General features: G+C 37.4%; 2 protein-coding genes across 4 annotated transcripts; one reads left to right on the plus strand and one right to left on the minus strand.

Annotated features, from left to right (window-relative positions):
* The first annotated feature begins 586 nt into the window (after positions 1 to 586).
* slc35a5 (solute carrier family 35 member A5) lies at positions 587 to 5,654 on the plus strand. 3 transcript variants are annotated; one of them, XM_058787170.1, is made up of 7 exons: positions 587 to 673; positions 1,355 to 1,531; positions 1,624 to 1,722; positions 1,864 to 1,997; positions 2,598 to 2,665; positions 2,737 to 3,505; positions 5,236 to 5,654. In XM_058787170.1, the coding sequence occupies exons 2-7, from the start codon at positions 1,372 to 1,374 to the stop codon at positions 5,302 to 5,304; spliced, it is 1,299 nt and encodes a 432-aa protein (XP_058643153.1). In that variant the 5' UTR covers positions 587 to 673; positions 1,355 to 1,371; the 3' UTR covers positions 5,305 to 5,654. The 3 variants fall into 3 exon arrangements, with proteins under 3 accessions (XP_058643153.1, XP_058643152.1, XP_058643155.1); XM_058787169.1 differs by having other exon boundaries at positions 607 to 673; positions 1,330 to 1,531; XM_058787172.1 differs by lacking the exon at positions 587 to 673 and adding an exon at positions 704 to 846.
* Positions 5,655 to 5,787: 133 nt separating this feature from the next.
* ccdc80 (coiled-coil domain containing 80) lies at positions 5,788 to 24,120 on the minus strand. The gene is made up of 8 exons (XM_058787168.1): positions 24,022 to 24,120; positions 16,695 to 18,972; positions 16,445 to 16,601; positions 10,863 to 10,999; positions 9,908 to 10,059; positions 9,721 to 9,824; positions 8,447 to 8,530; positions 5,788 to 6,654 (listed from the first exon to the last, which is right to left on the minus strand). Exons 2-8 carry the CDS (start codon positions 18,336 to 18,338, stop codon positions 6,335 to 6,337), a joined length of 2,598 nt encoding a protein of 865 aa, XP_058643151.1. The 5' UTR covers positions 18,339 to 18,972; positions 24,022 to 24,120; the 3' UTR covers positions 5,788 to 6,334.
* Between the last annotated feature and the right edge of the window lie 2,310 nt (positions 24,121 to 26,430).

Raw genomic sequence — 26,430 nt, forward strand, 5'->3', positions numbered from 1 at the left:
CTAACAGACCATCCTCATTACACTTTCCAGACAGATGCCGAGAAACAAAGTCCAGACAAGTATGGAAAACACGTTAAAACAATAAAATGAATAAACATTAAACATTACATACTGTTCAACATTAAAATGTAAAACATACATAATGCATTTAAATGAATGTTAAAAGTGACTGGGAAATGCTCATTTTAGGCATTATTTGAAAAGAAAGCACTCAATTATTGCATACATCTGCATATATAAGCTTAAAAATACTATACTATTTACAACCCTAAAGTAGCCTATAAAAAAAATACACTTAAACTTTTTTCTTGTAGGCTAACTTTACGCTGTGTATTCTTCTGCACACATTCAAACAGTTTATTCCTTATCCAGCAAACAACAAACCAATAGTTGCGACTTTTACTTTCAGTTTTACATTAATTTTTACATGTATGCTAGCTATGCGGGGAAATTTAGCCATCTGTGACTAAGGATGATTTTAATATTCATTAGCCAGCCACGCCTTCACCTTTGGAATACTAAGTGAACGTCAGCATAATCTAATTAATATTAATGAGCAAAGCGTGTTGCTCTGCAACGTTAAACCAAACGATTACGTAGCTTCGTTATACGCATGCGCAAAGAGGCGGAAGCCGTGGGCAGGTTGTTAGTTCGAGTGAGAACATATGGGAAGGTAAATAAACCACCGAACATATCTATTTGTGCTTTATCACCACGTTCACATTATAATAGATACATTGTGAATATCCTGTCGTTGAACTGGAAGATGCACTTCTTTTTTATAGCGTCGGGAACATCATAACAATCACGCTGAATTCCACAATTACTGTGATGAACCACACCACTGTAAATCTTATAATCATTTAACTTTCTAGCGTATCTAGTGGTTGCATCAGTGTTTTACATTCAGAATGTATTTAGACTCTTTCTGTCATTTCTTTTTCATCTATGCATTTTTGTAGTTTGATGTTTAAACAGTGCTGTACTAAAAGATGTAATATTTAAAGCATGATATTTAAAACAATGTCACAGCCTTCACAGAAGACAGAATGTTCATGTTCCTTCTATTCTGAACGGTCTGTGAAGTAAACACAATAGTCATCCCTCATTCCATGAGTTCATGTCTGCATGTTTTGTTGGATGGCTCATCATTTGTGCTTGTGAATCATGTTGAAAACAAAGGGCTAGATACAGAAGGTGGCACGTCTTGACAAAGTGATATTTGAGGAGTGAAAGTGCTGGAGAGACCAATTTATTATTTGATTTCTTATTTCGTGAAAATATTTTTTTACTGGTTCTTCTGTGTTGTGATTATTATGATTTTCTCAGTGATCCTGTTTGTTCTCCTATGAAGAGCTCACGGTTTCCATAATGGCCCCATCCTCCTCCTCTTCCTCTTCTTTATGCCGTTGCTGCTGTCCTTGTTCACGGCTGTGCTCAAGATCTTCAGCCTACACTTTGGTTCTGGGTCTGGGTTTTGTCACCTTGGGAACCGGTCGCATCCTATTACTAAAATTCTCAGCCAACGAAGGTAACATAATATTACACCACCATAGAGCAATTTGATGTAGGATTCCTTACCACCAATGTGCATTTTAAATATAATTTTTTTCTTACCTACAGAAAACAAATATGACTTTCTTCCTGCATCTGTGAATTTAATGGCAGAGGCCATCAAACTAGTTTTTTGTTTAGTGATGTCAGTACGGGTGGTCATTCGAGGTGAGTCAGATTCATTGTCAAACCATACTCATTAACATACTAGTGAATATACAGTCTGTTGAATTGTGATCTATGTTGGAATTTCAGCTTACAGTACATGTTATTTGTTATTGGACTACAACCATTGCTTTTGTTTTTCAGAGGGCCGCTCTTATAAAGATTTGGGGTGTTCATCTGGTGCCTCTTTTCTCAGCTACCTGAAATGGTCCGTTCCCGCATTCCTCTACTTTCTTGATAACCTCATTATCTTCTATGTGATGACCTATCTGCAACCTGTAAGTTGAGTTATTAAAAGTTTATAGTTATGGATAAATGTTAGTGGGAAAGTAACTCTGTGCATTAACTATTTTATACCAAAAATAAAATGATATATATATATATATATATATATATATATGTAAGAGTAAACAAATGTATATATTAAATAGATGTATTTATAAGCTTTCAATGAATTGGGAACTGCAAGACTGTATTTTGCATTTGTTTGATTGAAAATACAGTGAAATATTATTACAATTTAAAATAACAGGTTTATTTATTTCTGTGATGGCAAAGCAAAGCTGAATTTTCAGCAACCATTATAGTCTTGAGTGTCACATGATCATTCACAAATCATTCTAATATGCTAATTTGGTGCGCAATGTTAATAATAATGTTAAAAACAGTTGTGCAACTTAATGTTTTTTGTGGAAATCATAATACATTCTTTGATGAATAGAAAGTTAATTTATTTGAAATAGATGTTATTATAAATGCATTTATCACTTTTGATCAACTTTCAGAGTAAAATCATTCATTTACTTCAAAGAAAAAAATGTATTGACCCCAAACTTATGAATGAAAACAACATTCATATTTTTCTCATGTTTTAATAGGCCATGGCAGTTATGTTTTCCAACATTGTAATTTTTACAACAGCCATTCTCTTCCGTATTGTTCTGAAGTAAGTACCATCATTTCTTGATTACTGTGTTTTTTTTATCTGTTACTGACTTTCCATTTTTTGACCTGCAGGAGGCGCCTGTCTTGGGTGCAGTGGGCATCTTTGGTCATTTTGTTCCTGTCCATTGTGTCATTGACGACTGGCAGTGGTGACCAGCATGCAATTGCTGTACATGGCATCCACCCAGCCCACATTTCCACCCCTTCCAACAGCTGCCTAAAATACGCCCATCGCAAGCCAGAGCATCAGAACTATAATGAAACATACTGGAAACGTGAGCTGTGGGACAGCCAGCTCATCCACAAGCTGAACAGCTTCGGCCTGGGTTACATCCTGCTGCTGCTGCAGTGCTTCATCTCTGCACTGGCCAACATCTACAATGAGAAGATCCTCAAGGAGGGGGAGCAGCTAGTGGAGAGCATCTTCATCCAGAACAGCAAGCTGTACATGTTTGGTTTGATCTTCAACAGCCTCACGCTGCTTCTGCACTATGACTACCGTGAACTAACACTACACTGCGGCCTCCTCTATGGACACAACGTCTTCTCCATCGCACTGGCCTTCGTCACAGCCGCCCTAGGCCTGTCGGTGGCCTTCATTCTCAAGTTCCGTGATAACATGTTCCACGTGCTTACAGGCCAGATCACCACAGTCATCGTCACTGCGCTCTCTCTCTTGCTGTTTGACTTTCGTCCATCAATGGATTTCTTCCTGCAGGCGCCTGCAGTACTGCTAGCCATCTTTATTTACCACAGCAGCAAACTGAAGGATCCAGAGTACGCACTACAGCAGGAGAGGCTCAGGGTCATCAATGGTGAGGTGTTTGAGAGGTCAAGAGGGGTAAGAGTCATTTTGAAAGATTCTAAAAGATTTAAAAAGGTCCCGTTGTATCTCAGCTGATCATTTGTTCCGTATGAGTTACTCGTTTCCACCTTAATTTTTGAAGTACACTCTGACAGTTTAAACAAGGAGCTCTTTGTAGAGGAGGTCTGGCAAACTATAATCCGATTAAGTAAGGACGAGTAAGAAACCTGAATTCTCTGTAATGAAAACACAATTTGGAGAAGCAAAGCCCTACCTTAGATTATTGCATTATTCAAATATATTATACAGCAGGAAATTCCATTAGTGGCATTTTGGCACTTTTTATAGAACTAATATAGAACCCTTGTGAGATACAGTAGAATGGGGGAAAAAGTTAACTTTAACTTCTTTCTGAAAACTTTGGTAACACTTGTATAAGGATCAATTCTAACTATTAACCAGTTGCTTATAAGCATGCCTATTATTAACATATTGGCTGTTCATTAGTACTTATAAAGCACATATTCTACATCCCTAATCCTACCCAATACCTAAACTTTACAACTACCTTAACTAACTATTAGGCAGCAAATTAGGAGTTTATTGAGGCAAAAGTCGTAGTTAATGGTTTATTAATAGCAAGAATTGGACCTTAAATTAAAGTGTGACCAAAACCTTTTTATACATACCTATATACAGATGGATCAAAGTCTGGAGAACCAACGTCAGCCGCATTTGTCCTTAATCATCATATACATGGAAGTATAATTCACAGTCAGAGTTTAGGGTTAACCGCTGAAGCCAATGCTATCATCTAAGCATTAGACCATATAAAGACTACATACCAGAAAAATGTCCTAATAATAACAGACTTAAAGTCATGTCTTACATCCCTTACAAGTGATCACCCAGCACTTGTAAAAAAAAAAAAAAAAAATCTTATCCAAATTGTATATAACTGTACATAATCAACAAATGGCTAAATGAATGGGATCAGTGTACCAACAACAAACTGAATGAAATTAACCTGAATGTGACTAAAAGTTGCATCTTTATGAATAAATAATTGCTGGAATCAGATCTCAGTTCATAAATACACAATGCAGAATAGGACAATCCAGAATGACACACAAGTTCTTAGTATCAAATATGTGACCCTGGACCACAAAACCAGTCTTAAGTGTCTATTTTTCAAGTTATACATTTTTCAAGTTGATGTATGGTTTGTTAGGATCGGACAATATTTGGCGAGATACAACTATTTGAATATCTGGAATCTGAGAGTGCAAAAAAAAAGTTGGACAACTTTAAAGTCCATAGTCCAGTATCTCTTAAACATATTTTATTACTTTGTGCTGGTTTAAGTTCTTTTAGAAAATTCAATTACTCTGTAAACACTTTGGAGTCAATCCTGAATACATTTTTTTATCTGAAGCAGTGTGTTTAACTATTCCGTCTTTCTGTGTCTTGCTTGAGTACATTTTTAACATTTAAAAATGCTTTTATCAGTGATTGATGGCCTGCATTCTTTTCCATTCTGCTGCCTCTCACGTTTGTAAAATGCCAGGCTGTCTTCTGTATGAACGGTCCCTACAAAAAATTCCAGAACTTGCACGAACCTTCTTCATTGGATAGTACCACCAATTATCTATCTGTAAAGATATATCTATAGTCATTAAAAGCTGTTGTGTTTTTCTGTATAACTGCAGTGGTCTGAAAAGAATGTATGTGGTAGTTCATGATTGTGTTTTATGTTTTTATTTTAGGATGGGGAGGAGTTGGAGAGACTAACCAAGGCTAACACAGAGAGCGAATCTGAAGAAGAATCTTTCTGAGTCTGTTTTGAACCCATCTCTCTAATTATTATGTAAATATTCTGGAATCAGCCTGTATATGTATTATAATGAATGATAATTGTTTCAGTCACATGGAATGTCTGCGTGACATGCAAAGGGTTCAAAGAGTTGTTTTATTTTCTTCCCTTACAAACTGTGTAAACATGAGTATGTGTCAAAAGACTGAAAGACAAAGTGACAGTGCAGGTACTTGTTTAAATTTTAATGTACTTCTGTAATGGGAATATAATTACGTTTCAGTGCTTGTGCATGATGTCGTATTTGTTGACATATGACCTTTAAATAATTCTTGGATTTTTGCAATAATAAACATCTGTATTTTAATCCTACATGCTAAAATATGTGTACAGTTTTTATTTAAATTCTTAATAATACTGCTATTTTGTGGCAACTGCTAATATATTACTGACCAGCAGAGGGAGTAATGCACAGAAAAAAATAACTACATCATCTGAGGTGGTGCTTAAGGAGATATGATATGCCTATATCTGAGTGCCTTTATAAAATAAGGAAGGAAAAAACTCAGAGCACATAGTAAGCACTTAAAATTAAATCTCAGCTATATTCTACAAAAGTTCTGCTAAAAAAAGAGCTGACTTGCGATGTTTTGAACATATCTAAAGGCATGATAGCAATATAATATTTTTATTGAAATTAAAGTACAATTTATACGTTTATAAATAAAACATACAGCGACAGTGCTCTTTAAAAATAGAGTAACAATATCAAAACATAGTTTAACAAGAAAAAGCAGGTTGTGACCTTTAAAAACGATCACTTATAGAGAAGACATCCAATAAATACAAATGTTTTGTTAACGTCTTTATCTACAAAAGATTATGTCCATAGATGTGAAACGATATACACCAACATTAAGAGACAGATGTATAGCAGAGGAGATGCATCTTTAAAAATGAACAGCTCTATACGATAAATGTAAAACCAGTTAAAAGGGAAGTTTTCAGTTATTACTCTTACCCTGACACTGTCTTATGTGGAAGTGTAAACCTTAATAGCCATAACCCTGATGATAACCATCCTGGTACCCCTCATGATAGCCATGGTGGTAGCCATAGCCACCGTACTCATCCTCTGGGCAGCGCATGCCCAGAGACTGCTGGATAGCCATTTCCTGTCTGCGGAGCTGCATGGAGTCGATCAAGTCGTAGATGATGGCCATGGACCACATGGGGGACGGGTACCAGGACTTGACATTTCCGTCTTTTCCCACCAGCAGCATGGAGAAGTACTCGGGGCTGATCTGGAAATAGTTTCTAATGTCCCTCACTAGAGAGGCAGATATGCCCTCGCGCTCCACTGTTGCACTTCCTGAAACAAATAAACGTGGGTGTCAGAAATCAGGTGTGCAGCTGCACATAAGCAACATATGGTGGATATACAGGAAATTGTGCCATTTGTTCACCGCAAATGACTTGGCAGTGATTAATAGGATACTGAACTTCACATTATTAGAAAGATTTGAGTTCAGTGCGTAATGCAAAACAATTTGTTTTAGCCGAGCCGATGTGCATGTCACCATTCATCATCACTGCAATTTGATGGGTTATATAAAACATAATTATACCTCAATTTTGCTTTATGCACTTTCTAAGAGAATACTGAATTAGCTTCTGTCCTCTTTTCAACCCTGTTGAATCCTCTGCCATCTTTAAGGGAGTGTTTTTTATTTATTTATTTTTTTTTTTTTAAGTATTTCATTTTGTTTCCATTCACACTGACCTTGTCAAGCTTGATAAAGTTAGCATATAGTTAAATAGTTACTGTTCAAAAGTAGTTTTTTATAATACAGTAATAAACAGTAATATTGTAAAATATTATTGTAATTAAAACACTGTTTTTTACCAAATATAATTTATTCAGAATCCATTCTAATATGCTGATTTGGTGCTCAAGAACAATTTCTTATTATTATCAATGTTGAAAATAGTTGCAGTGTATAATATTTTTGTGGAAACCGTGATACATTTTTTCAGAATTGTTTGATTAATAGAAGGTTCCCAAGAACAGCAGGTATGAAAAATAACTTTACTTTTGATCAATTAAATGCAAAATACCATTGTCTTACAAAACTGTACAACAGTGTCTTTTTTTTTTTTTTTTTTTTTAAATATTCTTAAATGTCACAAAGCATTTAAATATTTACTAAGTAATGGAGTCCTCAAAAAGCAGTGGTGGTTACTGCAGTGGTACCATGGAAAAACTTCTGAACTGTCAAAATAAATAAATCAATACATAATTAAATAAAAATGTATCGTTCTATCTGTCCACCATCTTTCCATTCTTTAGCAAAACTCATACACACACATCTGACTTTAAATAAAGGGCTTTTTAACATAAATAATATTACAAAACTCTCAGACAGAACATTTGCATAGAAACCGGATTTCTTTTTGTCAGATATTGACTTTGCTTTCATCTTACATATGGGTCCTGCCTAGAAGACTTCAATGTCAGCACTCTAAATACAGCTTACAGAATCACTTTTTGATCTTAATGCATCAGACAGACTGCTGATGCAGCCTTTCAAAACACACAGGAGCCTCGGTGCCAGTGAGCGCAACGCTGTCTGAAGTTTCAACAATGATGGAAAATATGTAAACACCTGAGCCCTTCTTCATTTCTGTCCTGCAAAATATTATTCCTGTGAGAACTGTTTGGTCATTTCTGAGCCCAGCCGGAGCTGGAGAGGCTGACTCATGCAGGGAGGGGCCTGGAACCAGAGGCTACTTGCTGCTTTGACTGACACCTAAAAAAGCAGCCAGTGTCAACACAACACCACTGCATCTAACATAACGTGCTGATTAACCCTTAACGCATTAACTAAACACCTTGCTGCTTTGAGGTACATTTTCATCGAGACTTTAAGAATTTGTTTACTACAAGTGCAAAACAGTATACTTTATATGTTTACTAAGATCACAATAAGTAAGAATCTGATTTTTCAGCTCCTATTTAAACCATTTGCTACAAGTGTTTACATACCTGTTAAAAGGTCCTCTCGCACCTCTAGACCACATTTTAGGAGTTTACTGGTAAGTCTCACTTCCCAGAATTGCTTTTTTTTTTTTTTTTGCTAGTGATTCAACATCAGTGGTCTTACCGTTGATGGGGTAAAGCTCCAACACTCCTCCCATGTCTATCAGCTCTGTCCCCACCAGCTTCAGTACTGATACATGGCGAAGACCTGCAAATCGACCAAGACAGAAAGAATTTTTCTAAAATCTGAACACCACCCTGAGTTTTTAAATGATCCCCTGCTGAAATTTAGACCATTTAAGGGCATGTCTGTAGCTTACAGATTGTTGGTAATGGAATATGTGTGGGATGTATTGATAAACAAAGCTGTTTCTCAAGACATTTCAGCCTGACTTGACAGCCATATTCAAATCCAATGTAGGACAAAGCCATTTTTTTTGGTTCATGCCTGTCAAACACTGTAATTGTTCTAAGATCTTTTCCTGGTCACATTCTGCCACATAATTATTATTTTTATAGAGCTGAGTAAAGATGTGACGTCAGTTCGTAAGCTAATTTTCTAAGAGCTCACGTGGTTAACATTATTTCAGGAGACTTTCACATTTTGTTCCACAACATAAACGACTCACAGTCATACAACAAATGTGAATCCTGTGGCCTCAGTTTTTTAAACCCAAGTTGTTAATTGCCAATTCACAACTAGGAATGTCTCTTTATGATTTCCACAGGCATTTGATGTGGAATTTGACTAAGACCATGAGGCTACACTTCACTATTAGCTGTTCCAGGTGTGGTCACTGGATGGGGTCAACACTTAGACCAACAGGCTAGCAAACCACCACTAAAAAAAATATTCTATTTGAATGTCAATAAAGTTCACCTACTCTATGCAAAGCTATATAATATAAAAATAAAGGGGCCATTAAAGAGCTTGCTGCAATGCTGAATAGTTAGTTAATTACATAAGTTATGTGTTTGTCAGGATTTCTGGGAAAGAGACAAAATGGCAAACAGTCACTGCTGTCAAGCTTATTTTCTGGGAAACATTTCTGAATGTACGTATCATCACAAATACACATTGTTCTTGGGAATAATACCAAGAAAAATTCAAAATCCATAACTCAGTGGAGTTTATGAGAGCTGGCTTAGTCTGAACTACAGTAACAATGATCTGGTTTCAATCTTCACAGAGTGACAAGAGAAAATCAATGTGAGATATTATCTTGGCAAACTTGAGACATGAGAAAGAAACATATGCAAAACCCTCTAGAATATACGATCCATCTGTAGTCAAAATCCTCCCCAATAATGCAATGTGTATTTATGTGCAATAATCTGGCATTTTTATCGAAATTCTCCTTCAGTGAGATCCTAAGGATTAGTTATTGTTATTCTTACCCAGGTTGCACGCCTGGCTGTTTAGTGCATAGAGCTGTTGCTGATAGGACCATTCCTCATCATTTGGTGCAGATATGACAAACAACCTCCGTCTCCAGCGGAACCTAAAATCCAGTAGCCCAAAATCATTAGAACAGTACAATACTTGTAAGATGAATCTTTTCAATAGAAAATGCTTATGAACTACCTGGAAAGGAAGTTCTCCAATGATCTTGGCTTGTCTTCTTTTTTACACGTCACCCCATCACGTTTCTGTTGTTCCATCTCTCTGATGCGTGATGAAAACGTGTCGATATAATCAAACACAGCCTTCATCGCAATTGGCACCTCATAATATTGCTGGAAATAAAAAGCTACATGAAACAAGCTTCATAGAGGGTTAGAAACCAAGTATCTTCACTACTAAGGGAATTTTCTCAATAGGTTTTGAGCAGCCAAGAATGCCAAACCCAAAATTATGTGTCAAATCAACAGAGCTGTGAAGAATTCTTGACATTTTTCTGCAAACCACAACAAATATGCTGTGCAAGCAAGAATGCAATCCAAAACGCAATGTCCAGTATTGCATTTCTTTTGACTTTGGGCATTGTAGTTTTTATTATTATTCTTTTGAATTAAATTTGTATCATCTTATTTCTTTACGTAAATTCAACACTTTAATTAAGAGTAAATGCTACATTTGCTATGAATTTTATTTATTTTATAGTGACCATTACTTTAAACCCAGTTAATGAAGGCGTACATAATTAAATTAATATGGATGTTAAAACATGTTCTTAAAACAAAGACTAAGACTCATTCACAGGGACGGTGATGATTCGTGTTTATTTGTGGGCAGTTTATTTATTAGCATAGTCAGTTACGTCAACATTCAGCTCTCACAATTCAGTTCAAACACTACATGCCCAGAATTAACTCAGTATTTGTGGGTGTCTGACTGGCTACGGTTCTGAGGATTTTCAATAGATTTTACTGTCTATCCGCCGGCTGACTGCACAGTGGCTTCTTTGTTTATTCCAGCTGTCTGCAAACAGGACTCGGCTTTGCACTGGCACACCTCACATACCCCTGAAAAGTACTGTGGAAGAACAGAGCTTTAAAGCGGTGAAAATGTAATGTGTGCCAAGTTACGTGTCTTTTACCTTGGCTTTCATGTCCAGATCTGTGAGGACCATATAGAAATCACTGTAGGTCATTCCGTACTCTTTCCTCAGCTCTGTGATGAGATCCTGGTTCTCCAAATCCTCCTGTTTCAGACCTTTCATGGGCTTGTCATTCTCTGCAAAGACGCCACATAAAATCCCATAGACTGATCAACCAACCAGAGAGATAAATACAGAAGATTACAGATGGCTCCACAGTCTGCTAGTTTTGTTTTGACTGTAGTTCAAAGAGACATGCATGTCTTTCATAACATGCAGTACACGGGGCGACCCCTCCGGTGGGGTCAACGCTGGTAGAACTCGGGACACTGAGGCCCTCGGCTATATGAGGAGCTCAATGCTGTTCTGCTGTTCGTCTAAATGGAAAATCACCAGACATGCAGTCTTTTAATGAAGTGCTGCAGGGCCTTAGGGATGGCAGCTCTGTGTGTTTATTCTGGGAACATGGCTTCCTTTTGCTATACAAGAGACAGATAAAAACAGAGCAACTCATGTGAAAGACCCTCTTTGCTCTGTGGAAATTCTGTGGGTGCGTGAGACAGCAGGGGAAGATGCGGCCAACCCAAAGTATTTGTTTTCCTTACCGCAAAATCCAAAGAATTTCTCACTCTGATTTCCAGTGGACAACAAAACAGACCGTTTAAGGCATTCCACTTTCAGCACGGGAGGTGAACTACAATTAAAAACCAATCAAAGCGGAGGCAAAATGCTTTTTCTCCCTCTAAACATGTGGTTTTCTTTAAATAAGATCTTTATTTATCTCACAAGGCCAGAATGTATAATAAGGAGGCTTTAGGCACATGTACTACTTGACTAGTACTATATAAACAACAATTAGGAATCTGAATATCCTGTAAAACAAATAAATACAATTTCTAAATAATAATGATAAAATGAAATCCCCTCTCTGCAGAGTTACATCATAAGCATTACAAACGGAAAATGAGAGATTAGGTTTAGCCACAGCAACGCTCCTAATTATATATGCCTACCATAGCCACAGCACAGGACCTTTAATTGTGGTTTAGGAACCGCTGATCATACAGTCAGTCATGTTTCCTTTTCTAGTACCTCTGATGCTGCACTAGAACCAGTCACAGTGAGCTGGCAGGCTATAAATGCTCAGAACGTGCCAGGCTGATATATGCCTTCATAGAGAGCCTTACGTGTTCACTCAGCTGCCTTTAAGAGAGAGATGTTTATGAGCACCTGTTTTGCTTCCATTTTTCCATCCTGCGGCAGTGAAAGGGACCCCTCACAGAGAGCTATGTGACGCAGACCAGACCGATGAGTATATGGAATAAAAGTCAAAGCACTGACTCATTCAGAGGTAGTCTGGATGATGATGATGATGATGATGATGTCTTTGTTAAACCCTTTCACAGCATTTTGTCTTAACGCTTCTAGAATATAACTGTGTGACGTCTGGTAAATTAACAACAGTGACAACCAGGGTTGTGCAAAATTTTGAATGAAAGAATTAGCTTGCTTTCAACTGATGAGTTGAGCTGGAACTATCTTTCTATCTGGCTACACTATATGGACAAAAGTATTGGGACACCCCCTTCTAATGAACAGGTTTGACTACTTTGATTTCCATGAGTACAAATCTTAATGTTTAAGCATATAATGATATTCTAGGGAATTGTGTGCTTCTAATTTTATAGCAACAGTTTGGACAGGACCCTTCTCTATTCTGACATGACAGTGCCTCTGTGTATAAGGCAAGGTTCAAAAAGAAATGACTGATTCAGTCAGTGTACTGTATGCAGACATGTTCACAAGTCTCTGAGGTCCAAGTCAAGTCTCAAGTCTTTAATGTGGAGTCCAAGTCAAGTCTTAAGTCTTTGAGTTGGAGTCCAAGTCATGTTTCAAGTCTTTGTTCTATTTATTTGCAACAGTTCTTTCAGCTAGTAATTGAGGCTAAATCCGTTTTGAAATAACAATATGATTTTCTCAGAAAAAAACTTTAACAAAATTTAAGACAAATTAGAAATGAAAAGGTGTCAATTTATTGTCAGACAAAACGCTGCACATTTCTTTGTAAAATTGAATTGCGTCAAACAACAAAACTAAATTGAAATATTAAAACAAACCCCAATCAATCAAATAAATAACACAAATAAAAGAGATCTGATATAAACAAACTAAGGCTTAGTTTTTAATCTAAATTGGATCGCATAATTTCGAAATTTGAAGCAAAAACAAAATGGTCTGACTTTAGTTTTGTGAAACTATTCTACATAAAATATCTACACGGAACAAAACAGCAGACAGGCTGAATTAGAAAGTAAATTCACTCTCTGCCAGCAGGTGGCGCTTGAACAGCAACTCGAGTCAGCTGTTCACGAGTCCAAGTCAAGTCCCAAGTCTTTATTTATGGCAAATTTTATGTGACTTAAGTGCGACTCGAGTCCAAGTCCCAGACTCGAGTTTCCATCTCTGACTGTATGTGTATGTAAATGCAGACCTTGAGCCAAAAACTCATCACCAAACATCAATGACTTTTACATAAACTATCTGGACAAAAGTATTGGGACACCCCCTTCTTTTATTTCTATCTCTGTTCCATCAGTTTTGGAAGTGTCTAAAATGACTAACCATATGTACAAGTCATTGGCGTTTGGTGATGACTTTTTGGCTCAAGGTCTGCATTTAAAGTCTCACCAGAGGTGCTCAACTGGGATTAGGACTTGGCTTTCTGCAGACCAGTCAAGTTCTTCCACACTGACTGAATCAATCATTTCTTTTTGAACCTTGCCCTATACACAGAGGCATTGTCATGTCAGAATAGAGAAGGGTCCTGTCCAAACTGTTGCTATAAAATTAGAAGCACACAATTCCCTAGAATATCATTATATGCTTTAACATTTATACTCATGGAAATTACTAAAGTAGTCTTTAGAAGGCGGTGTCCCAATACTTTTGTCCATATAATGTATCTGTAAGGCCTTTAAACCTCTTTAAATGGCATTCTTAATTCTAAATGGCACATAACCCTGGTAAAAACTGATAGGTAGGAAGCATTCAAAGCTAAATTTCATGTAAAAATCTGGTCTTAATTATCTTAGCATGTCTGAGGGAGTGAGCTATTTGAATGAATCCAACAATACTCAATGTTTTTGAATTCAAGCCATAGGCTTCCCTGCTTTTGGAGCAATTCCACAACAACACTGACAATGAAGAAATTGTAAGAATGTAGATTATTGTATGCTTTACCAATCTACCCACCCTGCAAAACTGTCTCATCTGTCAAGAACTGACTGCTGTTTCTGAGCAAAAACTCTCCAGTCAGAATATTAGCTACAAAGGAAACAGACTTTTTCCCATGTCTCAGATAATGAACTAGAGAGAATAACGTGCCAGGGCAGACTCTCTGCACTCTTCCATTTGATTCATCTAGCAGCATTCCGTGACACTTGAACAAGTACCATTCACTCCACTCCCAGACCAAACTTCAAGCGCCTTTGCTGTGAGGTTCTGTGTCATATGAGGTCATAATCTGGTCCCTAACTTACAAGTGAGTGCCAACTGTTGGATGAAAGGCACTTTTTGTTTGGCACATTAAAAGCCCTTAATCTCCAGCATAGGAAAATGGCTTGTGTTTATCAAATCCATCTTCAGCCTAATCATTCATAGTTCCATGTCACAACTAGTAAAGCTCTCAAAGAACAGGAAACAGTTGTTCTTTTTCATGAACGTTGCAGGCTTTTATGATGGGTGGCCTGAGTTCAATTTGGCTCAGTGGGAATGGATGGAATGCTTTGACCGGAACTTCCATAACGTGGGTTTAAATATCCATATGTCAAAACATGACATGGATTCTCAGCAGTGGTTGTTTAAGAATGAGGAAAGCAAAACAATAGGGAAAGAAAACAGGAAAAAAGCAGGCGGCGATGAAAACATTCTTCTATCATTTTTAAAGTTCTTTAAATGCTTTTTTGTGGTTATTATATAGTATATATTTGATTTACTGGACATATACAGGTGCTGGTCATATAATTAGAATATAATCAAAAAGTTGATTTATTTCACTAATTCCATTCAAAAAGTGAAACTTGTATATTATATTCATTCATTACACACAGACTGATATATTTCAAATGTTTATTTCTTTTAATTTCGATGATTAGAGCTTACAGCTCATGAAAGTCAAAAATCAGTATCTCAAAATATTAGAATATTTATATTTGAGTTTGAATAAATGACCATCCCTACAGTATAAATTCTGGGTATCTCTTGTTCTTTGAAACCACAATAATGGGGAAGACTGCTGACTTGGCAATGATCCAGAAGACGAACATTGACACCCTCCTCAAAGAGGGTAAGTCACAGAAGGTCATTACTGAAAGGTGTGGCTGTTTACAGAGTGCTGTATCAAAGCATATTAAATGCAAAGTTGACTGGAAGGAAGAATTTGGGTAGGAAAAGGTGCACAAACAACAGGGATGACCGCAAGCTTGAGAATACAGTCAAGCAAAGCCGATTCAAACACTTGTGAGAGCTTCACAAGGAGAGAACTGAAGCTGGAGTCAGTGCATCAAGAGTCACCACGCCAGACGCCTTCAGGAAAAGGGCTACCAAGCCACTTCTGAACCAGAGACAACGTCAGAAGCATCTTAACTGGGCTGCGGAGAAAAAGAACTGGACTGTTGCTCAGTGGTCCAAAGTCCTCTTTCAGATGAAAGTAAATTTTACATTTCATTTGGAAATCAAGGTCCCAGAGTCTGGAGGAAGAGTGGAGGCACAGAATCCATGTTGCTTGAAGTCCAGTGTGAAGTTTCCACAGTCAGTGATGATTTGGGCTGCCATGTCATCTGCTGGTGTTGGTCCACTGTGTTTTCTGATGTCCACAGTCAACGCAGCCATCTACCAGGAAATTTTAGAGCACTTCATGCTTCCTTCTGCTGACAAGCTTTATGGAGATGCTGATTTCATTTTCCAGCAGGACTTGGCACCTGCCCACACTGCCAAAGGTACCAAAAGCTGGTTCAATGACCATAGTGTTACTGTGCTTGATTGGCCAGCAAACTCGCTTGACCTGAACCCCATAGAGAATCTATGGGGTATTGTCAAGAGGAAGATGAGAGACACCAGACCCAACAATGCAGATGAGCTGAAGGCCACTATCAGAGCAACCTGGGCTCTCATAACACCTGAGCAGTGCCACAGACTGATCGACTCCATGCCACGCCGCATTGCTGCAGTAATTCAGGCAAAGGAGCCCCAACTAAGTATTGAGTGCTGTACATGCTCATACTTTTCATTTTCATACTTTTCAGTTGGCCAAGATTTCTAAAAATCCTTTCTTTGTATTGGTCTTAAGTAATATTCTAATATTTTGAGATACTGATTTTTGACTTTCATGAGCTGTAAGCTCTAATCATCAAAATTAAAAGAAATAAACATTTGAAATATATCAGTCTGTGTGTAATGAATGAATATAATATACAAGTTTCACTTTTTGAATGGAATTAGTGAAATAAATCAACTTTTTGATGATATTCTAATTATATGACCAGCACCTGTATATTGTTTCCAACAAGACAAATGTGGCTTACCAAGTTGGTAATGATCTATTTTCATGGTGCTGTTTGTAAGCGTGCCGAAGATGGTGATGATAGAGACCTTCCTGATGGCCGTCTCACACACATGTTCCAAGTATTCATCCCTTTGCTGAACATACATCGTGTTCTCCTCTGTTGGAGAGGTGATCAACTGAAGTAAAGAGTTTGAAACAGAAGAACTGTAAATAATAATACAATACAGAAATCCACATTTCTTAATCAGACTACTTACAAAGCTACTCACAATTAGTCTCCTTTTGCTTTCAAAATAGTCCAAAAAGGTTGCCAGAGTTCCTTTAGGTGGCGGAGGGGGTGGTGGTGGAGGTCTTTTTGTTGGTTTCTGATACTCTTCTTTCTCATGGATCTTTGATTCTTTCTTTCCATTTTTCTTACCACCCTTTCCATCCTTCCCCCTCCTCTCTGTCTTGTCCTTCTTGTCCTTTTTCTTCTTTTTATCCGACCTGCCCTTGCCTTTCTTGGCAGGCACAATTTCTTTCTCCCTCTCTTCAGGATAGACATCAGTGGGCTCACCTACTTCATATTTCTCTTCATATGGATTGCTAATTTCCTTATCGCCATTTTTTTTCTTTGTAGGCTTAACTTTAGGCTGTTTGTGTTGTGTAGGTACAATGCTGGTTTGTTTGTGGTTATATTCTTTTTTATCTGTGTGGTTGTCCCTGTATTTTGCTGTGTCAGCTTTGGTGTAGACGGGAAGTGTCGTGGGTGAGGTTGTCTGGTGTCTGTCTCTACGGTTGTAATAGTAAGGCTCAGCGGTGGTCTTGTGGGCTGGGATCCATTGTGGGGTAGTATGAGCTCTGGTCGTCCTTGGAGTGGTGGTTGTCCGTGTTGTGGTCGGCCGCGTTGTTGTTGTCGTTGTGGTGGTGGATCGAGTTGTAGTTGGGGGACGTGTGGTGGTGGTGGTAGTTGCTTTGGTAGTGGTGGTAGTGGTCGTTGGTCTAGTTGGTGTTGGAGTAGTTGTTGTAGCCGGTCTTCGAATGGGTTTCCGCATCTCTTTTCTCCTCTCCATTGGTGGGTCCACTTGGGGATCAGTGCTGGGGACGCCCTCTACCACCTGCCCCTCCACCCCAGCTCCTTTACACTTCAGGACAAAGCCTTTCTGCCTGACTTTCTCCATTTTGCGAATGGGTGACTGGTCGATAACTTCGTACATCGCTTCTAGTCTGACAGGGTATGGGTAGCGCTCTTCTACCTGAAGCGTCTTCTTAAGAAGGACCATCCCAAACTTTCCTTTTTCTAATTTAAGAAAGTTCATGAGCCTGGGAATAATAGTCGTATCTAACGGCTCTTCCATCACCTTGCCTTCGTTAGTAATGCGTCTGATTTTCCCACCCAATTCCCCTTCCTGGTGAAAAATGACAATCTGATGCACGTGCCGCTCTGCCAATTCGCAGTAAACATCAGGTTTGAGAAGACTCATCATCAATCTGTAGTAACCATCAGAGTCGTGAGGTGCGGAAATAACCAGCAGGCGGTTTTTCCCTGCAAATGACGCCAGTAAGTTTGGAGAACCAGCACTGCTTGGCATGCGGGACACTCTGGCCCTGGCTCCAGGTGTTCCATCATCTTGCTGGATTGGATTCCTAGACTCACCCTGTGCTGGTCTCCTTTGTGCCAAGACCCTTCTGGATTGGACGTTGCTGGTAACGTTTATACCTTCATCTCCCTGCATCTGCTGGCGTCTACCACTGATCCAAGAAGGAGAACGTGTTTTGATGATCTGATCTTGTCGTGATTTGTTTTGTCTTGCTCGTCTTATGGAAATCATTCCGTGTTTGGCTTGTTTATCGGTCGGGCTGCTCTCTGACACGTAAACAGCCCATGTCAACAGACACAAAACACCGAGACCAAGCGTGTACCTTCCCCTCATGTTTGAAAACTTTAGCAAAACTTAAGTCAGTAGAGAGATACAATCCGGGAAAGCGTCATAAGATCCAATTTATTGTCTAGAAGTGTTTATAATTCTGTTGCTCAGTGCAAAACAAGGCAGAAGTTATTTAAAACCATCTTTGAGTACTTAACAAAGAAAGAAAATAATTTTCTTTAACAAAAAGACAAAATCGGTCAAGTTGGATCGCCCGTGGTTTTACCTGTAAGTGCGTTTAGGAAACATATCTTGAACATGCAGCGCGCGATCTGGCTGAATCAATGCAAATAGGTATTTACTGCTACCCAGCGCCAGATTTTCTCATCTCATCATTCCTGTATTAAAATGCATATAATCCCTTAATCAGCTGAAAATACATGCCAAGAAGTAAAGCTCCGGTCCTCAGTCAGTCTCGAGAAGTTTGACACGCGCCACTTCAACACAACGCACGTCGAGAAAAATGAGAAAAAGTCAGAAATACTTCCAAAAGTTTGGTAAATACTCTGTGCGGCTCCTTATCACTGGAAGCTTTCCCAGACATGTCAGAAAGTAACAGCACAGCAGCCTCTGTATCCTCTGACGAGCGCACAGGACCAACCCATGCAGCTGAGGGGTGCCAGTGCGCAGAGATTTACTCCTGCAATCAGAGTGAAGACCAGTCTCATAAATATAAAGGTAGCAATATTTACTAATTATAAATATAGCAAGTGATATTACAAAGGCATGTTGTTTCTAAAACGATTAAAATCAAAATGGTCTTTTCTTTTTTTACTGTTCTAAAGCCAAAGAAAATTCTTTAAATATTATCTGGAAAATAGTTTGTATTAAAAGTTGGCTGTGTTATTTTCCCCTACCTGAAGAGAAACATTTCCAGTAAATATTTTTTTCTAAGTAGTATTAAACAAAATAGTGCCTGATAAGCAAACTAAAGGCAACAATGGCGAAAAGAAACTAAATAGAATGGCACAAAAAACAAACATTCCAAAAATATCCTTTGATGCATATATACATTTGGCATTCACTTAAATTGGTGAACTTCAGAAGTTTTCATTTTCAAGTTCGTGTTTATGGATTGATACGTTACACAGATATTCAACGACTGGCAACCCACAGAAACATCATGAAAAGCAGTAATTCTGGTATTTTGTGAAGGGGTCATGTTTCATTCAGAAAAAAGAAAAGAAAATAGCTTTAATGCAAATCTAAAAAGGATTAGGATCACTTCATCATCTATATATTTCAGAATATTTTATAACATACAGATTTTACTATCATACTTTTTGTTCAGCCTATTCACAAGACATTTTTGTCATCACAACGTTTGAATAAAACACCACATATTTTTGACTAACAAGTCACAGAACTTAATTAGTTAATAATAAGTTAATTTGTAACATAGTGCTTAATCTCAAGCATTAAGGATAATAGGTAAAACACTTGAACTAAACAGTCTTAACAATTGAGATGGACTTTAACAATGGAGCTGTGTGATGTGAAATCAAAATCACACGTAGGCCCCTGACATGTATACTCAGCACATGTTTGGCTCTGTCCCTTAAATCAGCCCCAAACTCGGATGATGTAACTGGATAACAGCTGCTGAGCAGAATCCAGGGGGTATGTGGTTGTGGAATAGCTCACCCTGAAAGATAACATACTGTACCATTACCATTATATACCATACCTGATACAGGTTAAAATATTAAACCCCCAAATTCTTCTCAGCAGTTGTTTATCTAGTTACATTATGTCTCTGATCGTTATGTAAAACTCTTGTAAAAAGGTTCAAAAGTTTAAAAGTAGGTCTAGTGCACACATTCCATTCCACAGGCAAAGTTACTTTCTAGTCTCAACTGATTCGATAACATCAGAATGTATGGAACGATCCACATCTGGCTCTTTTTACTGCAATTTTCTGCTTGCTGGTCTTTCTTACCTATTACTTTTGTGTTTTACTTCATTAACAGATGCTTCAATGTGAGCAGCATATGCTTAAGGCTTTTTCCCAGCCCACAATCCTCTATTCCCCTTCATGCTCGCTTCCTGACACATGTGGATCTTAATACAGTGCATCAGTCTGTAATTAAATCCATTTGCGTAAACAGCTACGAAAGATCATCACATCATATAAACAAAGCTCTTTAAATGATGAGAATCTCGGAAACATGTAATTAAACTTAGAAACCATAACACTTTACATCTTTATGCCAGTATTAGACATATACCAGGCTCAGACAGAATCAGCAGACTTTTCACACATTTTCTGCACTGATATGTGGTAAATCTGTGGAACTGTGAGAAATGGCTGTCAAAATCTAAAACTGAATATATTAAATAATGAACAGTGGAGGATGTGTACAACTTTGTAAATGATGACCATACAAATATTTTGGAATATTTTGAGGAGTTCTACAGACAGATTGAGCAGGGGCATAAATTAAAACTGTTAAACCAGACATCGGAGAATCATATTTCTTTTACGACAACATAATCAAAATAACTAAAACGCAGACAACAAAAATGAAGGACATGAGGATTGGAAGCTAAAATTCATCCAACATCCAGCTCCTGATACAAGGAGACACTGGCAATGTTCCTTCAGTTCTACAGAACTGTAATTGGAAATTGCAGTAATGGTGTCCAGAACCCACAGTCCCCTGTTATTAGGTTTGATAAAAGAGATGCAGCTAAGTTGAAAATAGAATGGTCAAAAGCCATTAAATTAACCCTATGAAGAGTGGTGTCCACTACCGTTTGTAGATGTTTTAAACTTAATTTTTAAGATTAAGATTTTATTGTATTAAATTTTAAATTTCTTTAAAATCAATTTTTAAATCACTTTGTTTTTATTGTTGTGATTTTTATTATTTTTAATTTCTTATTATTTTTAATGACTATTTCACTTCCTTCTATGTAAAGCACTTTGAATTACCATTGTGTATGAAATGTGCTATATAAATAAACTTGCCTTGCCTTGCCTTGCCTATTATTTTTTCTGGTCATTGAATCAGATTGGTCTAGCAGCATTTAGCAGTTCAACAGAATTGTCAGGAACGAAACAATTGACTGAGTTGACTTGTCTGAATGAATCATTGAATCTTTTATTCCACCGATTTGATCAATCACAGAAACATTCAGGGACAAAACACCACTACTACTTAAAGCTGAATCACATAGACGTGCATGCATGGCCATCAAGCACTCTGCCATATATTGCTTTAATAACTAAAATGATTCATTGGTGTATAACACTGCATACTGAGCTCAGTATAGTTCAACACACCAACTGCTCAGTAACATATAAAGTACAATATTAATGTCACAGAAAGGAAGATATATGCGCTCAGTCTATATATGCCAACAATACAAATGTCTATGCACACAGGCCTCTACAGAATGCCTAATGCGTTTTGCTCACACCTCACCCATGAACTCATAGTCCTCTTTCAGTCTAACACACAGCTGCTCTTGTTCTCCAATGTGAAGTCTTTATTGTAAACTTGAAGGGGAAAGGTAATATATGCCATCAAATTTAAATTTAAGGACAGAAGCATTAAACAAGCAATAAAAGTGACCCAGACTAGATCCAAATAGACTGCTTTGATTAGCAATCTCCTCTACTTTCCACAAGGATACATATTTTCATTCTTAATAATGTTAGGAGCATTTAATACACAACATTGCAAGCTTTATTTTTATGGAACCGCTTGCTAGTAAAAGGCTTGATAATATGATTGGCTCTGCTACCAAGTAAAGAGCAAAAGCTTCTGGCAAATGAGCCATGAACCAGCCCAGTGTCTTGGCACATGTTGAAAAGCTGAGAACAGCATTAAAACTAGCCATTTAGTTTGTCTTTATAAAAATAAATGGCCTGAGCATTTTTTTTGGCACACTACTGCATCACATATTACACACAGCATGAGTAGCATGAGTACCTGTATATTAAAAAAAAAAATAATGACTGAAATCTACCCAAACACACCATAAAAAGTAAAAGAAAGTGTTTAAGTTTAAATGCACTGTACCAGAGCAAAATATTTACTTATGATAAAATGAATTGAAGTTATACATGCTCTGGTTTTCATATGCTGTTGCTTAGCCTGTTAGCAATGATTTGTGTTAATATTTTCACAACGAATCAACTGTTGTTCCTGCCTGTTTTCCACAGATCATCTGAAGGTATCTCAAGCATTTGTTGTCCCATCCTGTTTCCAGTTGCAGTGACCTCAACAGCCCGTAAAATCTAGGTAAAACCTGTAATCTCTCCAAGGATAGTCCCTCTATAGCTCAGAGTTCTGTCAAACAGACTGTACGGGAAAAGCAAAGAACGGGAAGAGCAGAGTGTAATCTGTTCTCCATGTGAAATTAAACCCTTAGGACAAGCCATTAATTTTCCTCGCACTGTTTGTGTACCTGGAGTGCTTGCAACAGTGTGCACATTCGACCTTGCAAACATTACAGCAGAGTGCCATCACTCTTTGTCAGACGTACAACCTGACCATGTAGTGACCCAGAGTCACAGTGTAAATGGACATTATAAAGTTATGTATAAAAAGAGATAGTTCACCCAAAACAGTGTAATTTTAATTTCACTTTATAGACTATTATAGTTTTTGTTGATATTTTGAATTGGATTGTATTTCTATTTTTTTATATAAATTTTATTTAAAGTTTTGTTGTGTATTTTTGCCATTTTTAATAGTTTTTTGTCTATATGTCTATATACTTAAATGCAAATGAGAAATGTGGAATCTAATGTGGAATGAAAATGAGACATGTTGAACTAGCTGAAATAATTTATGAAAATGTTTTTTTTAATTTTCTTATGGTTTTAGTTTTGGTTAACGATAAACCGGGCCTGAATCAAAAATGAAAACTCATAATTTACTCACTCTCATGTCATTTCAAAGTTGTATGGCTTGCTTTCTTCTGTTTTGAACCCCACTGACTTTTGTTTAATTGAATAGGATAGTGGAGTACAAAGTATAGGGGAACAATATTAATAATATAGACTCAAACCAGGGTTCCCATGGGCCACAGCTCTCATATGTCACTTGAATAGTCACTGCACTATAGCTCTGGCTATGACAGATTGTTAATTTTATTGCAATATGTCATTAATCATATTAAAATAGTAATAGTGCTGATTGCCTTAACAAGCTGTTTGATGTTACTGTAGCTCAGCTACACAAGCCTGGCACTATCAATGCCAAAATGATTGGTTTGATTCCCAGGAAAACATATACTGTTCACTTTGGAAAAATGTGTCTGGCAAATGCATACATTTTAGTTAGATATTGGATGCCCAGTGTATTTAATTATTTGATTAAAAATCTGCTTTCATGGTCTGGCACTGTTGCTACAGACCACAGACTCAAGAAATCTTATACCGTATTCCAGCTCTGCTCCAGACAGTTGTCAGTTTTCAGTCTCTGAGTTAGTCCATGGTATTGGTTTTATTCATAATATGATCCAGACCATCTTGGATTTTACCAGATAAAGCACCTGCTTTTGCTTATATAAGAATAGAGGTTGTTTTAACAGCGCATTGTTTTAAATGAACACCTCACAGACAGCTTGTCAAAAATCCTTTACAATCAAACTAATCTACTTTGTTTAAAGAGAAAAATTATAATTGCATGCCATTTCATATGTCATTCATTAAGGGTTGTGTGTTTCAACTTACTGCGGTTGAAGATCTTCTTATGCTTTCATTTCATTCTTAACTGATTTGAGAGCGTTCACTTCTCTCTCTCGTTCTCTCTCACTTAAAAAAATTATAATTCAAAGACCTTATTATTTGTTGTTTATTTGATGTACCTTTCACTCGGCCCTCAACAATAAATGCATCGCCCAGAATGCTGTTTGAAGAAGGGTAGCCAGCTATTTTATATTAAACCTTTAAGGAGCCAGCTCTGACTTCAGTGTTTGAATAAGGCATTCCACATTCAGGCATTAAAACAACATTCTGTGCGCAGCTCCAGGCAGGACTGACCCACCTCTCCCAATCCTCACCCCCACACATTCACCTCTCTCCCAGTTTCCATTCCCTTTTCGCAATACACACATGCACCCACACACAAAAACACACACATATACAGAAAAGGCCAAGGTTACTTGTGTACACAGCAGAAAAGGTCCAGTCAGTCCAGAGTTGTAATGTTAGCATTTAATCGGCTGTGTCTGCACATTTTTACTTACCTGTTAGGTGTACTTACTGTTCTTTCTTGACAATTTGGAGTAGGTATGTTATGTTAGCAGCTAGCAGACCTTCAGCTTGCTATTTAGAGCTGTTTTTTTTAAGCAAATTTGATCATTTTCAATCTTTTAATAAAATGCCACATGCTACAAAACGCTACTGTGCTACATATTGTCACAATATAAAATAACCTCATCAAATTGCATGTTTAATTCAGCGAACTGAGATGATCCTAGTGGAAATAAAGGGTTATTTTGCAATCTATCTATCTATCTATCTACTCAGTGCCCAAAAGTGTCACCATCATTAATGTACAGTAATTTATATTTACAACAATTTATTTAGCAGATGCATTTTAAAAAAAGATTTTATTTATTATCCCATTTTCCTCTTCTCTTCTTTTTGCTTTACCAGTTTGTTTTTCTTTTCTAAAAATTGTGATGTAAATTTAAAACAACTGACCCCACTTTCTACTCCTATACAGTTGCTAAATGACCACACTTTAAAAGTACATTTACTCTTCAGAGGAATTCCTTTATGAGAAGAAAGCACTCAGACACGTTAGCGTTAGGGATGGTCTGTTGTAGTTCTCTTATAAGAACCATCAGTGGTGGTTTTGTCTCGTGGGCTTCAGACAGACCGGTGGGTGTTTGTTCCATGAGTGCAGCGGACCAGAGCTTTCAGGTTTGTGGTGACACACCCATCAACAAAAGCAGATCTGGTGGGATACAAACACAACTGTTATTGTGTTATAGCAAAAATATATGACAGTTGTTGTCCTTGCTGTTTAGCTGTAAATATTTTGAAAATTACTTGAAAGGTTGTTTTTTTTTTTGCAGGAAAATTATGTGTGTTTATGATGGTGGTCTTTTAAATATCACCTGGAGGGACTTCAGAACAGGAAGTTGTCAGCCAATTATGCATGTTGCCAGTCAATTTAGGCAGTTAGAGACTCATTAGGACTTAAATTGCTTAACTTTTATTATGATTAAAACAAACTATTGATTATTGAGGCTAATGTTAAAGGTTAGCGGTGTAGCGGGTTAGACATCTATGGATTTGTGAGGCAATAAAAACTTTACTGAGAGCCAGTGTAATTGATTTCTCATGGACAGAACCTTGAGGAACATCTGTTCTGAATTTCCTCAGAATTGGAATGATGATGAATTGTGTGTGATATCTGGAGTGCAGATCTGAATTACACTTGATGTTCAAGACAAACTGAACCGAACATCATTGGATATCAGAATAAATGGAAAAAAGACTTTCTAGAAACAATTTCTTTTATAAATGTATCCCCCTTTCCTTTTGTTTCCCCCCCTAGTTTACAATATTTAGATTTTCCTTTAATTTATACAGAACCCCCCCCCCCCAAACAAACCATAAAGCACCTGAGTGAATGAACAGCGTCTCAGTGTTACAATTATGAAGTTTCTCTCCAAGTGCTCAAACCAAATTACATACCACATTGCCAGCTCTCCTGGTTTTGTCAGTGGGTTCTATTTCCCACGGCCATAAGAATAACTGTAGATGATGCTGAGTTTCTTTGCTACCATGCAGTGGGTTATTCCCAATGCTTACATTACTGTCTCAGGACTGAGTGTTCTTCTGTTGTTGTTTTTTCCTATTAACATGATTCCCTCGTACAGAATGTATCTGAAAATTGATGAGTTATGAAATTGCTAACTTACATTGAAGGCACTTAGCCAAAATTAATCATTTGGCCAGAAGAATACTTCTGACTTTAATGTGTGGTCTATAAAAGTCAACTGACATAGATAAACACAACAACTAAGTATGCTTGGGCTAAATTTGACTTTGTTATATGCCAGAGTAAATAAGGCATATGCTATATGTGTTGAATCAACACAGTTCAAATGTGAGAGACATATTATT

This window comes from Onychostoma macrolepis, chromosome 09 (assembly GCF_012432095.1).
Source record: "Onychostoma macrolepis isolate SWU-2019 chromosome 09, ASM1243209v1, whole genome shotgun sequence".
NCBI lineage: Eukaryota > Metazoa > Chordata > Actinopteri > Cypriniformes > Cyprinidae > Onychostoma > Onychostoma macrolepis.